At 35.7% G+C, this 13,629-nt stretch overlaps 1 protein-coding gene across 4 annotated transcripts; it reads right to left on the bottom strand.

The window, feature by feature from the left end:
• Positions 1 to 78: 78 nt before the first annotated feature.
• LOC121323598 (mitochondrial fission factor-like) lies at positions 79 to 7,633 on the bottom strand. 4 transcript variants are annotated; one of them, XM_041264745.1, is made up of 8 exons: positions 7,422 to 7,633; positions 6,155 to 6,375; positions 5,830 to 6,017; positions 5,409 to 5,491; positions 4,648 to 4,812; positions 3,387 to 3,449; positions 1,340 to 1,424; positions 79 to 1,008 (listed from the first exon to the last, which is right to left on the bottom strand). In XM_041264745.1, the coding sequence occupies exons 2-8, from the start codon at positions 6,369 to 6,371 to the stop codon at positions 877 to 879; spliced, it is 933 nt and encodes a 310-aa protein (XP_041120679.1). In that variant the 5' UTR covers positions 6,372 to 6,375; positions 7,422 to 7,633; the 3' UTR covers positions 79 to 876. The 4 variants fall into 4 exon arrangements, with proteins under 4 accessions (XP_041120679.1, XP_041120680.1, XP_041120681.1 ...); XM_041264746.1 differs by lacking the exon at positions 3,387 to 3,449 and having other exon boundaries at positions 7,422 to 7,632; XM_041264747.1 differs by lacking the exon at positions 4,648 to 4,812 and having other exon boundaries at positions 7,422 to 7,631.
• Positions 7,634 to 13,629: the final 5,996 nt, after the last annotated feature.

Raw genomic sequence — 13,629 nt, forward strand, 5'->3', positions numbered from 1 at the left:
CAATGCAGCAATCCAAGAATAATGACAATACTTTATACAAAGCGAGGCTGGTTACAAACACACAGGTAATAACTCACATTATTCAGCTACTGGTACCATTTATTGAAAGAAAAATATGTTTATGCTGTATCCCATGTAAACACACAAAAGTGAAAGAAATTCTTAGTTTAAAAAAAAAAAAAATCTACATGGAAAATAAGAAATACATAGGGCAAGTCTAAAGATATCGATACTTCATGCATCACAATTACCTGTGGTTTTATATTGGTACTACTGCACAAGGGTTCAACTGTTTACTTCAATGTGGAGAAAAATAAAACAGTGAACTAATATACAATGGTTTATTTTTAACCATAAAATGCAATTATATATATATATATATATAAGTGCAGAGGTGAAGAAATTGGTCCACATCCATGGGAATTGTCCTGTACAATAACAGTAGCACAAATCACAAGACTTTCAAACATTATATATTTCTTCACACATACTACTCAAGCTCTTTGTATTTTCATACAGTGCAGTGTCTTTGTGAACTGAATACTTTCTTATTTTTGTGTTGTATTTTACAAGTTGACATTGTGGTGACACGCTATATACCACTAAAAGATTCTGCAAATAAATTTAGGAATATTTACACCAATAATAATAATAATAATAATAATAATAATAATAATAATAATAATAATAATAATTGCATACATACAACAGAAAATACTTTGAATGTCCCTTTGTCCTGACAATTCCTATTTGTACTTTTTGGAGTTTTTCCAGTGCTTGGCCCAAGTGCAGAAAAAAAATAAATTTGGCAGGTCTTTCACACGTCAAAACAAATAAATGCCTTTGTCGCTTATTTTTGGTAGTGCAACGAGACTCCTAGCGTCTGAACCACATCCAGCTATTGATGAGCCAAAAAGCCACTGTGATGGAGTATATGACCATTTCCCTTTTGCCGCGTTCTTTGTTGTCTTCTTCTAGGTGCTGAAGACGACGATTTAGTTTAATGATCTGAAAACATTTAAAACATTAATTAATGTAATGTCTCATACAAATACTATATGAATTCCAAATATTTTCATTTGGATGCATGGGATACTGTAGAGTCTTACTCCTAACTTTCTCAATGGTAGGCTAGGGAACTTCTCTTTATTTACTATAGGCATATAGGAATAGGCACCCTATTCCTATGTTCTGTTCTGACACTTGCTTAATGCAATCCCAACGGCAATTTTAAGGCAAGAGTAGTGACACGATGCATGGAATGTTTATAAAAAATACATAATGTTTGCTCATGCTTTTGGGTAAATTACATGATTCCTGAAATGATACACGAAATTACCTGTCTTCGTAAGGAAGTAGCATCCACAACTGTCAAATCATCCGAAGTCCCTTCCAATGTTGAATCTAAAGTTGAAAGGCCACATCTGTAGAAAAAACAAAGATTAAAGTCTATATCCTAAAAATTATTTACTGGCAGGATATCTTGCAACAAGCTAACAAACGTGATTCTGAGACGATCTTACATTTTGGGTTATATACAGTCAGCGCTCACATATCCGACATTATAAAATTTGGACTTCAGTGACAGTTAAACACGTGTGACGCATATCTGATTATTTTACTTTGGCCAGTTCCAACCCTTGTCCATTTTTAGGGAACACAAAAAAGTAGTCTTCCATTTAGATGTACTGTATTTTTTTTTGTATTTGTACTTTACTATATTTTCAACAGAAGTATTTTAATTTCTTAACGATTTGATTCTGAAAATACACCCACTCCTCGTTATATCGCCTCTCACTATTCTGCGGATTTGGATATATCACAGTCCTGGAGTTGGCTCACCATTTTTACTGTTTAACTGCGTATGGCTTAGCTGCAATATACATAGGCTTTTATAATTACTGTTTGTTTTATTTCGTACTGCACATCACAAACAACATACAAAACAATTAAAAACAAAGCATTAAAATTGTACTGTTATCATATACACATGTACTGCACAATAGCATAAAGCTAATTAAATATCTACCTGCTGAAGCGGTTTTTATTTTAGCCAAACAGGTGTTCATGTGGCAGCAATGCACTAGCAAAAGTCACAAGGCACTGACGTCAGCTCCCTAGCAACAAGCCTCCTATGTTGGAATGGATTATTTCAATGCAGCGGGTTTGTGTATTTGAGAAAGGAGAGGAAGACTCATGAAATTAATTGGAGACTGAAGTAGGTTGCATAGGGGACTTATACTGGACCCTGACACACCTGATAAAACGAAGGAGTGGTTGTACAGTATTTGTTAGCCTATTTGTTTTTCATGGGTCTCTTGCTATATCGCGGCCCTCGATATATAGCGGATTTATACTGAACCCCGACACCAGAGATATATCGAGTGGGTGGTGTAACACTTGCCAAAAAGAGAAGACACATGGCTTGTAATACAGTACATACTTTTAAATCTGACACGTATTGTAGTAGTATATAAAATTCCCCAACCCAACAGCAAAATTAAATCAAAATGTTACCCATGCACAGAACTGCGTACAACGTAAAAGGTAATGCAATTTAGCAATTGATTTTTAAAAAAAGACAAGTTTCCAGAATTAAAATATTATCCAGTCAGTATTCAAAATTGCAGAATATTGTGCTCGATAAGGCCCTAATGTCACAGTTCTTGCAAATGAAAATGCACAAAAACAACTAAAAATCACAGATTAAAAAAAAATGCACCACAGTATCTAAAACGTTTAAATGACATTGCCATTACGTTGCCATAGCTTTGTTTTGGTTGCATTTTCATCAGGTGAAACTGGAGGCAGCACTGTGTAACTGCATAGACTGATTTGGCACACAGAGAGAGGAAAAAAAACAAACAAAAAAACAAAAACACGGGCTGCGACAGATATTCAAATAAATTGTAACATTGAAGAGACGGGCCTTGTAACAGAAAACTGGAGACGGAAACCGCATGCGACAGGTAAGTGCATGAATTTGTTACACACATTTTATATATATAAATAAAATGGGGGTTGATTTTATTCTTAATACAAGGGCGGTAAAATGCGACTGACATGTACCGAGTGCTGACTTGTACATATATAAAACTCTTAAATGTATTTAAGATAATCATCTTTCTTTTTTTTTTTTTTAAATAAATATTCTGGGTTTCCATGTTTCATAATTACAGTATAAACCATGTCTGCTACAGCCAGCAGTAAATTACCCGTTTAAATTAAAATACAAAATGCACATATCACAAGCCAACAAAACGATTAGGGTTATATGACCACTGACCTATATTACCAAAGACACAATTAATAGACAGTGGAATGATGCGGCTGTGAAACAGGAAACAAAAGGTCACAGAGTGCTAGAAATGACACTCTGCATTTACCTGGAGTCATGCAGAGGGTTAGAGGAAGTGGCAGAAGCTGACCCTCCACGCAACACTGGTCCACTGAGGATTGTAGGTGAGAGACAAGGATAGGAATGAAGAAATACAAGAAAGAAACAGAACTAGCAATCCTAGAGACAGGAAGAGTATGGGGAGTTCACAATGAATTATACTGCAAATGCAATATCATTCCTTATACTTACTGGGGCACACAACTACAATCTGACCTTACATAAGCATCCTTTATTTTTGTAAATAAAAAAGGCAAAGTATCACAGAGGGTTCTGTTAAACTGTGTATTTTCTTTTACTTAAAACATCCATGCACCTTTAAATATATACATCACTTGTAGTAAGATTAACCACCCCACTGCTTTGTATTACTCTTCTAAACAAATATCCAGTACAGGAAGCATTGCATTCATACAGTAAAAATACACAATCAGGACACCACATCTATTGTGAAAGGAAATAGATTCAGAAATGTCTCACTATTTTTCCACCACAGTTCAGACTTGGTTACGGAAAATATAGCTAATTTCTTCATATGAAAGCACACTATAATCAATAATGCATTATTGATGTCTTAAATTCATGAGGTATATTAAGAGATCACCTGATAAATAACTTTCCAGTATTTAAAAGCATGAAAACTGCCATACGAGCACAAAACTGCTTAAAGACGAAAAAAAAAAAAAAACACTGCAATCACACCATAGATCATGTAGTCTTTGAATGGCCTATGCAGGCCTTATTAATTATACATGTTATTATATTGCAAAGTCATCAAATTAGCAATCAACTGCACAATATCTTTATATAAAATGACTATTCAGTATTTATAGATGTAAGCTGCATGTCTCTGAGTTAAAAATGTATAGCAAGTAGTACATGTATTAATTTTGAATCATAACTAGGACATGTCACACCAAGAGAATACAACTAAAAATAGAAAGACTGCATACTCAATTAACACAGAGCAAGCATGTCCACATTTCACAATTTTTTTGTAACTTGATAAATATTCACAATTGTTTTCCTTTCATTAGACTATATATTACAAATTGCTCAGTAAAACAAATAGAGGCAAACTATAAAATGTGAAGTGTGGACAAAAAAATAAATAAATAAAAATAATGTGCTACCAAATTAAAGCCAGAATGGCATTATTTAAAGCATGCAATGGAAAAAAAGCATAAAACCACCCTATGGTTCAAAGGACACAACACTACACATGGCTGGTGCCTCTAGGAGCGAATCACCTTCTGTGGTTTTCATCCAGCACTTCCATGACTTGTTGGTAAGCCCTACGGGTTGTGGATTGGATTAGAGACAAAACACCACGAGCGGTGTAAAGGTTTCGTCCATCATCTGCCGAAGTAAGAGGAGGATAGAGGCGAGGCTGAATCAAGGGAGATGGTGCCACACTGTCCATGTGTGCACACCCAAGCAAGAGGAAAAAACAGGGAAGTCAGTGTGAGACACACCCCCATACCTCAAGGTAAACAATCCGTTTTTTCAAGCCAATCAGTTTCAGTTTTGCATTTTCTAATTCATATTTAAACAGACGTGAAATATCTAATTCAATTCCCTTCAGGTCTGATCAATATCTCTGAATCCAACTCGACACTAACGATCCCAAACAACAAATTAGCCAAGCTGAAATATTCAGATCGCCTTTAAAACAGTGTTTTATAAACACTGGCCAAGCTGCTATAAAAATTGGGATTTTACAGTTTTTGTTTTTGGTGAATGCTATAACAGTGAATTGTTCAGTATCACAACCAACAGGGACTGCCATACTAATGCACAGTTGCTAAAAGGAAGCTAAAACAGCATAAAACGCATACCATTAGTGCAACAAACTACTAAGCCGCCACAAAGAAACTCACCAACTCATCAGGTCTGTGAATGACATTAATGATGAGAGCACAGAGTAAAGACAGAGGAAAAGCAGGAGAAATGAACTGAGACACAATAATGAGTTTTAAAAGGGGGAATTGCACACTGACTCCTTACTCACATGGAGTCATTTCGGACCATCTGGCCATTCTGACGAACAGTGTTTTCACTCATACAGCGTTCCTTCTTCATGTGAGTTCGCACCTATGGGAAAAGACAGCAGATAAAACCGGGGCACATGATGCACACATCCCTCCTTGCATATTCCAAATGATAGGCTTATTAAGACCAAGAATAGACAAATGTGTGAAAAGTAAGAGAGGAAAAAGTAATTGATTAATTAGTAGGGTTTCTTTCACTGCTCTACTTTAATGACAGGGCTATTATTAGCTGGTATTCCCATCTGAGAATATAAACTGAAAACTACTCAACCATTTTAGAGAAGCTGTGTGCCTGAGAGCATGAGAGATCATGCAAACAGCATGCTCCTGATAAAAAACCCAACAATGCAAAAGCAAGAAAGCCTGCTAACACAGCATTACCTCCTCAATACATGCCTCTTCATTTTGAGTGGTCCGAGTCACTGATTGCTCCAAATCCATAAAATCCAGAGGTCTCTCAGTGAGAGTGAGAACACGAGGTGGTGTTTTCAATGCCAGAGATTCTAAAGGAGTAGACTGAATCAGGTCAAGATCTCTTGGTCTAGAATACTGGCCATCTTCATGGTCACCTATCAAAACAATAATGATACAGAATTATAAAGCTTCTCCATATACAGCTCTGATATAAAGACAGTATTTTATATAGAACAGCATTCCGTTGTGCTGGTACTAGTATAGGCTCAGGTCTGACTTTTCAAGTAAATACCTGACACTACAATCCTCTCAGGAACATGCATCATGGTGTTGGGATAGTGTGCGTCCCCTGAACCTCCCTGGCGTGCCTCACCACCCGATGAAGCTATTTTGAGTTTCTCTGGGATCCTCATGCTCTGGCTAATGCCTGCCGTGTAGTCAATCTCATACTGGATGCGATTGATTTCTGCCATTTCTGCAGTTGGAGAGGGGAATGCTGCTCCGTTCATTGGGCTGAAATAAAAACCAAGTTAAAAGTTCAAAGATTTTGATTGCGTTTACCATAATTTTACCACCCTGTTTGGGTCGCTGTATTGTTGTAGTTAAATTAAAACCTGGTGGATATTTGCAAGACACAGTTCTGTAGCACTACCAGGAGCAGGTACTCGCTCTGCTTAGGATTTCTGCCCAGTCTACGTTTTATAGAAATCAGCAAAAGCACAGCCAATGTAGTACATTTACTTGAATGTATTGACATAATTTAACAACCAAGCACCTTTCTTTACCCAACTTGGTCTGAACAAAAACACTTCAAAATTTCTATAAGGGCAAAAATAACTTCAATGAATTGAAATGTTTACTTTCTTGTCATAAGTCTGGGGAGGAGAGCCACAAATTTTGCACACTAAAGCAATACCAACCAAATAAATTAGTTTTGCAACAACAGTTTCTGGAAGACACCAAAAGCGGGTGCTTTAGAAAACTAGTGTTCGAGTGCAGTCAGAGGTGATCCTTGTGAAACCACATCAAAACAAAATCGAATCATGAGCGTTCTTCTCAGACTTGCTATGAGAACTGCTGCACACAGGAACATGTCATTACCAACTCTGTTGTATACATTGGGGCATTCCGCATCAGATAAAGCACTAGGCTGAATACTAACAGTGTTAGATTAGAATCAGTAAATTACTTTATGAAAAATACGGTTAGTGATCAATTGCCTTCATTTAGATTTGAACTGCTTTGTTGATCAAATAAATCAACTACTGTGCATAAACAGTTTGACGAAGTAACACATTTTTTAAAAATAACTTGTGACTGAATATCTGAATCTTCAACTCGCCTCTCTTGAATGGCCCTGGGTGGCTGAAACGCCATCAAGGAAGAACGTGAATTAAAGATGTCAATTCACAACAATATTCACAATAACCTCACGCCAGTTCCGAATAATACCCCGCACCGCTCGACGTCCGCTCAGTTTACTGAAAAAACACACTATGCAGCGGCTGTAACCAGTTAAGAGAGCGAGGCCTCACTCAATAAATGTAATGTTTACTTACACTTCCCGTTTCGTAGCGAAGCAGTGAAGATGAATTAATGTGGGTTCAGTATTTGCTTTGATTAAACAACCCTAGAACGGTATTTTCTGTCAGAGGAAGAACAGCATCCTAATGTTAAAGAGACAGAGGAGATGCTGACCCCTGGGCTAGATTTTTCAGCTAAAGAAAAAGGAAGTTACCCAACAGAGCAGCTGTATAAATTGAGCCTCCAGAGTCGCCGTTCAAAAGCTTTTTAAAACGCGGAAGTTCCGAGAGAAAGTGCACTTCGTAGCGGTTATCTATAGTGTCTTCTTTGGTGGTGTTGTTTGTCATAAAAAAAAAAAAAAAAAAAAAAAAAAAAAAAAAAAAAAAAAAAATTTTTGGCAGAGTGAATTAAATTTTAGTCTACTTGACTACACTTCCTGTTACAGATGCACAGTATGTGAAGGTAATATATACTAGGTAAAACTTATCCGTCAGGTCAATTCTCACCCCCAGGTCTGTGAAAAGTCCTCTTGTGGTTCATAGTGGCTCAAAAATTAGGCGAAAACATTTAAACAAAATGCACAGAGCTTACCAGCCAAATCTACGTGATAAACATGCTGATTTTTGTATTAGTCTGTTAAGGTGATTTTTATTTTATTTTTTAAAATAAAAATGTATCCTTTCATTAATGGCTTGCATGTTTTGTTTACGTGTTTCTACTTTCCATGTTCATCGTGTTCAGTAAACGGTGGTTATTTTGTCTATATCACGATGTTTGTTTTAATTATATATAAACCTACAGTATGCGAGTATAGTGTAAGTGTCTATTCACATTTTAACACAATTATCTAAAAATGGGCAGATCTTACTATCTCCAGCCTAACATTTATAAACCTTCATGTGTTTGCAATCCTTATTTCACTGTATTTCTGTTATATTCAGTGTTGTTAGTTTGGAAATCCCAGTTTAATTATTAAAGAGTTGAAGAGCATCAGCATTTAGATCCACCACTGTGTTTAAATCATTAAAATAGCCTCTAATGTGTGTGTGTGTGTGTGTGTGTTTGTGTGAGATGGTTCTTTTCATTGAATATATTTGCAGTGTTGATCAGTTTCTTGGGTATATTAATCATGCAAAGTACGGCGATCAGTGATAAATTATTATTTTTTTGGCCATTATATATTCATAATATGTCTGTTTGGTGGACATAAAATGGACTTTAATTTTTTGGGGGATGAAATCAAACAACTTAGTACAACAAATTGAGTTTATTTAATACACTTTTCATAACATGTTTCCATACATAAATTAATTTGTATAAAAGTCTTCTTGGTGCTATACACTCAGCTTATAAACAGTTCCAAGGTGTAATGCAGGCCCATGAACTAAGGTTAGTTAATTTCAGTTTTATTGGTTACCCAGACCATTGTAAATCAATTATACAGTAAGAATGTGACAGTGCAAGTAAACAATTTTAGCACCAATATTTGAAGTATGATTGCAAGTTTAGTCAGTACATCAGGGTGTTTCTTTGCTTTTTATTTTTTTGCTTTTGAATTTTCATAATTACTGTACATTCTACCTGAACCTGCTCTATCGGTGATGTAGGGCCGCTATCCTGCCCCCATGCCCATGGCTTCTCTACGGTCAGCCTCTCCACTTATCTGCAAGCCAAAAGCCAAAGAATGTAGTGTAAAAATATGTTTAATGTAGTAATGTTATCTAAGCTTTAATAAATAGTCTATCACATGAGTTTCCTGACTGAAATATACATTCACAAATGATGGGTCACAAATCACATGGGGAATGATTTTCTGTTCACCAGGAGAAAGATCATTTGTCCTCTATAGATTTGAGTGTATCCAGATCAGCATTGTTGCAGGAGGGAACAACATCTGGACGTACCATGATCCTGTAATGGTAGGAACATTTCATTACATCATATTGTATGCATATCCTTCACTTACTAATCCTAACATGTGCAAAAACTAAATTAATTTGACCACAGCGGTCAACTCCCACTAAGCAATATTACAGAACTAATAAACATGGTTTATTATTTCAGCCAAATAAAACTGTCGCCTCCACAAAATTCTCATCAATAGATAGACTCCCCTGCGTGGATTAACAAGTACCATTGGCAGAATAGACTGCTGATGCTGGCATTAGATCAAACATTTCTTAAAGACAAACAGTAAAATAGACTAAAAGGAATACTATTCTTTTAATAATATAAACATAGCAACCAACTATTCAGAACCGTTATTTAGCTGTTCCATCCCACAATTACCCTCAGGGTTACATTTTTATTGCGGCCTACTAACATTATACTGTAGCAGCTTTTAAAAGTACTGAATAATTTTACAAAATTGTGAAATCACTGTCAAATAACAAGCATTAAAACATGGTAAAGCACTGGCATATGTGAATAACTGGAAACTAGTATGGCAAATCATGTATTGGTGAAGTTCTTAAAATTATTTCAGCACAGAAAATGCATGGGTACTTGTAAAATCAGTGTTTATATACTGCAATAATCTTATAGAAAGTGAACTGTAGTTAGCACAGTTTACCAAAATCTGTTATGGAATAACAGCTGTTAAAATATGTTAAAATAACAAAATTTGTTAAAATATCAACTGAACATGGACCACCATTACACAACATTTGTGGGTTTGTGTGGAGGCAGCATGGAGGCTGTGTTTTTGTTTATGCTTTTGTAAGAAAGTACTGTACGTGAGCTCGTCAAGCAGAGCTATGCTCTTTTCTGCAAAACCAGCAGAGACGCTGTTTTGCTTTTTCTGCACTGCTAAATACAGTGGTGACAATCTGCAGTACCATGACGGTAGATCTAAACATTTGGGCGATCTTCTGACCAGAGGTCTCTTCTTTACAAACCGCATAAACAAACCGAACTGAATTAATAACCAAACTCGCTACTTATTCTGAACAGGATAAACCAGTGGGGTTGTTGCTGCCTTTTGCAACTGTGTGTGTAATTAAACCGTATTAAGAGCAAACGGTGAACTCACAAGCGCATTTAGGCTGCATGTGTGTGAGGCCTAAAGTGGATCTGAGTGGAGTTTTAGTAAGCAGCTATCAAATCAGTACCAACCCTACATGGGATAAAACCTTGTAAAAGTGACCCCCTGTGGATATTATATTAAAAAAACAATAACACATTTATTTATTTTATTACAATGATGCTAATACAAGTGTTTTTATTGAAGGAAAATAATATGGAAAAAGATGTGTTAATACCTCTGTCTGCTTAATTGAAATTCCAAGCCACCTTCAAGAAGGGATGAAAATCACTGGGAAGGGAATATAGTGAAGGTGTTATATATACATTCCGTATATATCTGTAAAACCTCTTATCCAATAGTAATGAAACTTGGTATTAACATTATTTAGTTCTTGAGAACATCAATTTATGGGGTTCATATATAGGTGTCTTTCTTTCCATCCATCTTTCTGTATGTTACATTTTTTAATTTACCTAATTTATCAAATTAGGATTAAACACATGTATTTTGTACAAAGTGTGAGTTAAAGTACAGCTATGGCCAAAAGTGTTGCATCACCCTATAGGATTAACACAGCTTGCTTCATAAAGTCGAATGAAACCGGCTGAATAATGTTACGTTAGCATACTGAATTACATACCACTTTGTAGTTTTCCATATATTTAATGAAAAACTGCCAAAAATTAAAAAATGTGACATTTTGAAATCTAACACAAGATACTGTACTACTATTATGTTCCAGTAGACTGTTGTGATATCATTTTGTACTTTCTTTGATTACATGATGTTAAATAAAAGATCAAAATTATGTCAATCCTAAATTCTAGGTGATGCAAAACTTTTGGCCATAGCTGTACATGAATACAAGCTGATTAATCTGAAAAAAAACAGCACACTAACAGGTTTGACTTTGAACACACTTCACATCCATCAAACTATGTTACACAACCACATGCAAACACATGAAACTCAAACCTGCTTATTGTGTTTGTTGCGTTATGGAATAATGAACATGCCAGCTGTTATTTTAAAGAACATGCCTAAGATATCAAATGTTACCTTTATAATTATGCATTGCCTGTGTAAACAATAAGCCCATCATGCAACAGGTATTAAATATCATGCTTGCAATGATATTTAGCAGAATACTAGACCTCCACTTACTGTTAAAATCACCATGTCAGAGGGGTCTCGGCTTCCAATACTCTATCATTAAAAACAACTGGTTGACTTCCTACCTGCAGAGCCAATTTTACAAAATAGAACATTACAAAAATTGGGAAAATATGGCAAGGTTCACCATGGATAACATTGACCATCCGTCAGTTAGTTGTAATCTGACCTCTTTCAGACAATTCCATTATAACCTCGTAAAAAGAGGAAAAGAGCTTTGTAAAAAAAACAACAAGTAAATCCATGCATTGTGTCTCACCTCAATGACATTCTTCAGGTGAGGCTTGTATCTGATTGTTTCTGTGACATGTTTGAAGCAGTTTAAATAACTGAAGGCAGGTTTGGTGCAATGCTCCATGGGAAGAAAGCAACAGCAGCAGCTTCTTACTTTGATATAAAGAGACAAATATTCTGCTTAATGCAGCAGCAACTTTAAATAAATGAGGGCATTATGCACTTGCACAGTATGGCTTTTTGATTTGTTTCACTCTTTTACAATTGACCTCCTCTTCATTGTATAGTAAGGTTTCTTCCCGGGATTAACGATTCATCGATAAATCACGCATGTGGTTGAGCGATTACAAAAATAATTGATTGACTAATCTGGTCTACGTGAGTGTGGTATCAAAAAAAGTGGGCAAAAAATAAATCTTAAAAAAATAATTTATCTTTTCCAAAGATATTCCATGTCCGTTTATAACATAGGGGCTGATGTAAGGATAGGCGCAGTGCAAACAACTGCAACTGCAAAATCCAAATTGCCTAGCGGCCAGGCAATTATTTTGCACTGCAGCCTATGTAAATTTAAGAGCAATGTCAACCGGTGATGAAAAGACGGCAGAACTTGTGGCGGTGAACAAAAGCGAAACTCGCAACACAGCACAGGCATGCAGGAGGAGGGCCGTCATCCACATCACAGCTGACACCACAGGAGAGGCAAGCGGAGAGGACAATACTTCCCAAACAAAGTGACCCTGGCTTTGAATAGACAGGGTCTTCTCTGTTTTGAAGTACCCCTCCAAAGGTTTTCCTGCCTGTCCTCAACAAGAGCCACAGCAGCCATCCTGAGACCAATAACAGGTCTCTGAAGGTGTGTGGTTTTATACAGCTCTTAATTATTCACTTCTACTATGGCTTGTCAGAGGAGGTGCAAATACTGGCTGATTACTTTGGAACTATATAGCAGTAGTAAAAGCAATGTATGAGTTCAGTGACTAACATTTTGACTGTTAGTCTTTCTGAATATCTTTAATTGTTTAAATGTGTGTCATTAAATTTGAAGTTTTTTGTTCTCTCTCTCTCTCTCTCTCTCTCTCTCTCTCTCTATATATATATATATATATATATATATATATATATATATATATATATATATATATATATATATATATATACACATATACACACACACACACACACTGTATGCCCACAGCATGAGATGCATTGAAAAGGTAACATCACATTGTTCTGAATATTGCTTTTCTTTTTCAAATGCAGCTGTTTGCCTTTATCAAAATCATTACTTTTGCAATGGCACTAATCTTCTAGGCTGGTTAGCAATGTTGGCATTGTTCTAGCATTTTGGAATTCAAGGTATTTTTCATGTTTTAAAAACAAAGCAGGTTAACACAAGGCTGTGCTCTCCTATAACCACTGGTATCTTTTAAACATTTTTGGACCTAATACATATTTTATTTTTTCACAATTGGAAAAGTTACTAAATGAGTCTAAAGGTTTTGCAGGACAACTTTAGATAATTAAATACTATATTTACACTGTATTTACCATATTTATTATTGTTTTTCTGTTATTATCTTAGGATCCATTTGAATCAAGGTACAAATGCAAATGTTCAGAGTGGAGCAAAATGTTTTCAGTAATAAAACTAGCAAGAAATTACGCTTAGCAACCATTTAAATGTTCTTGAGAGAATGATAATTTGAAGCCATCTGTCTGCCTATTTATCCACACGTAGGCTGTATGCCACACTCACATTTTATCAAGAACATGTTGTGAATGTAGATCACGGTGATTCCATTTTTCAT

Source organism: Polyodon spathula, chromosome 11 (assembly GCF_017654505.1).
Source record: "Polyodon spathula isolate WHYD16114869_AA chromosome 11, ASM1765450v1, whole genome shotgun sequence".
Classification (NCBI taxonomy): Eukaryota; Metazoa; Chordata; class Actinopteri; order Acipenseriformes; family Polyodontidae; genus Polyodon; species Polyodon spathula.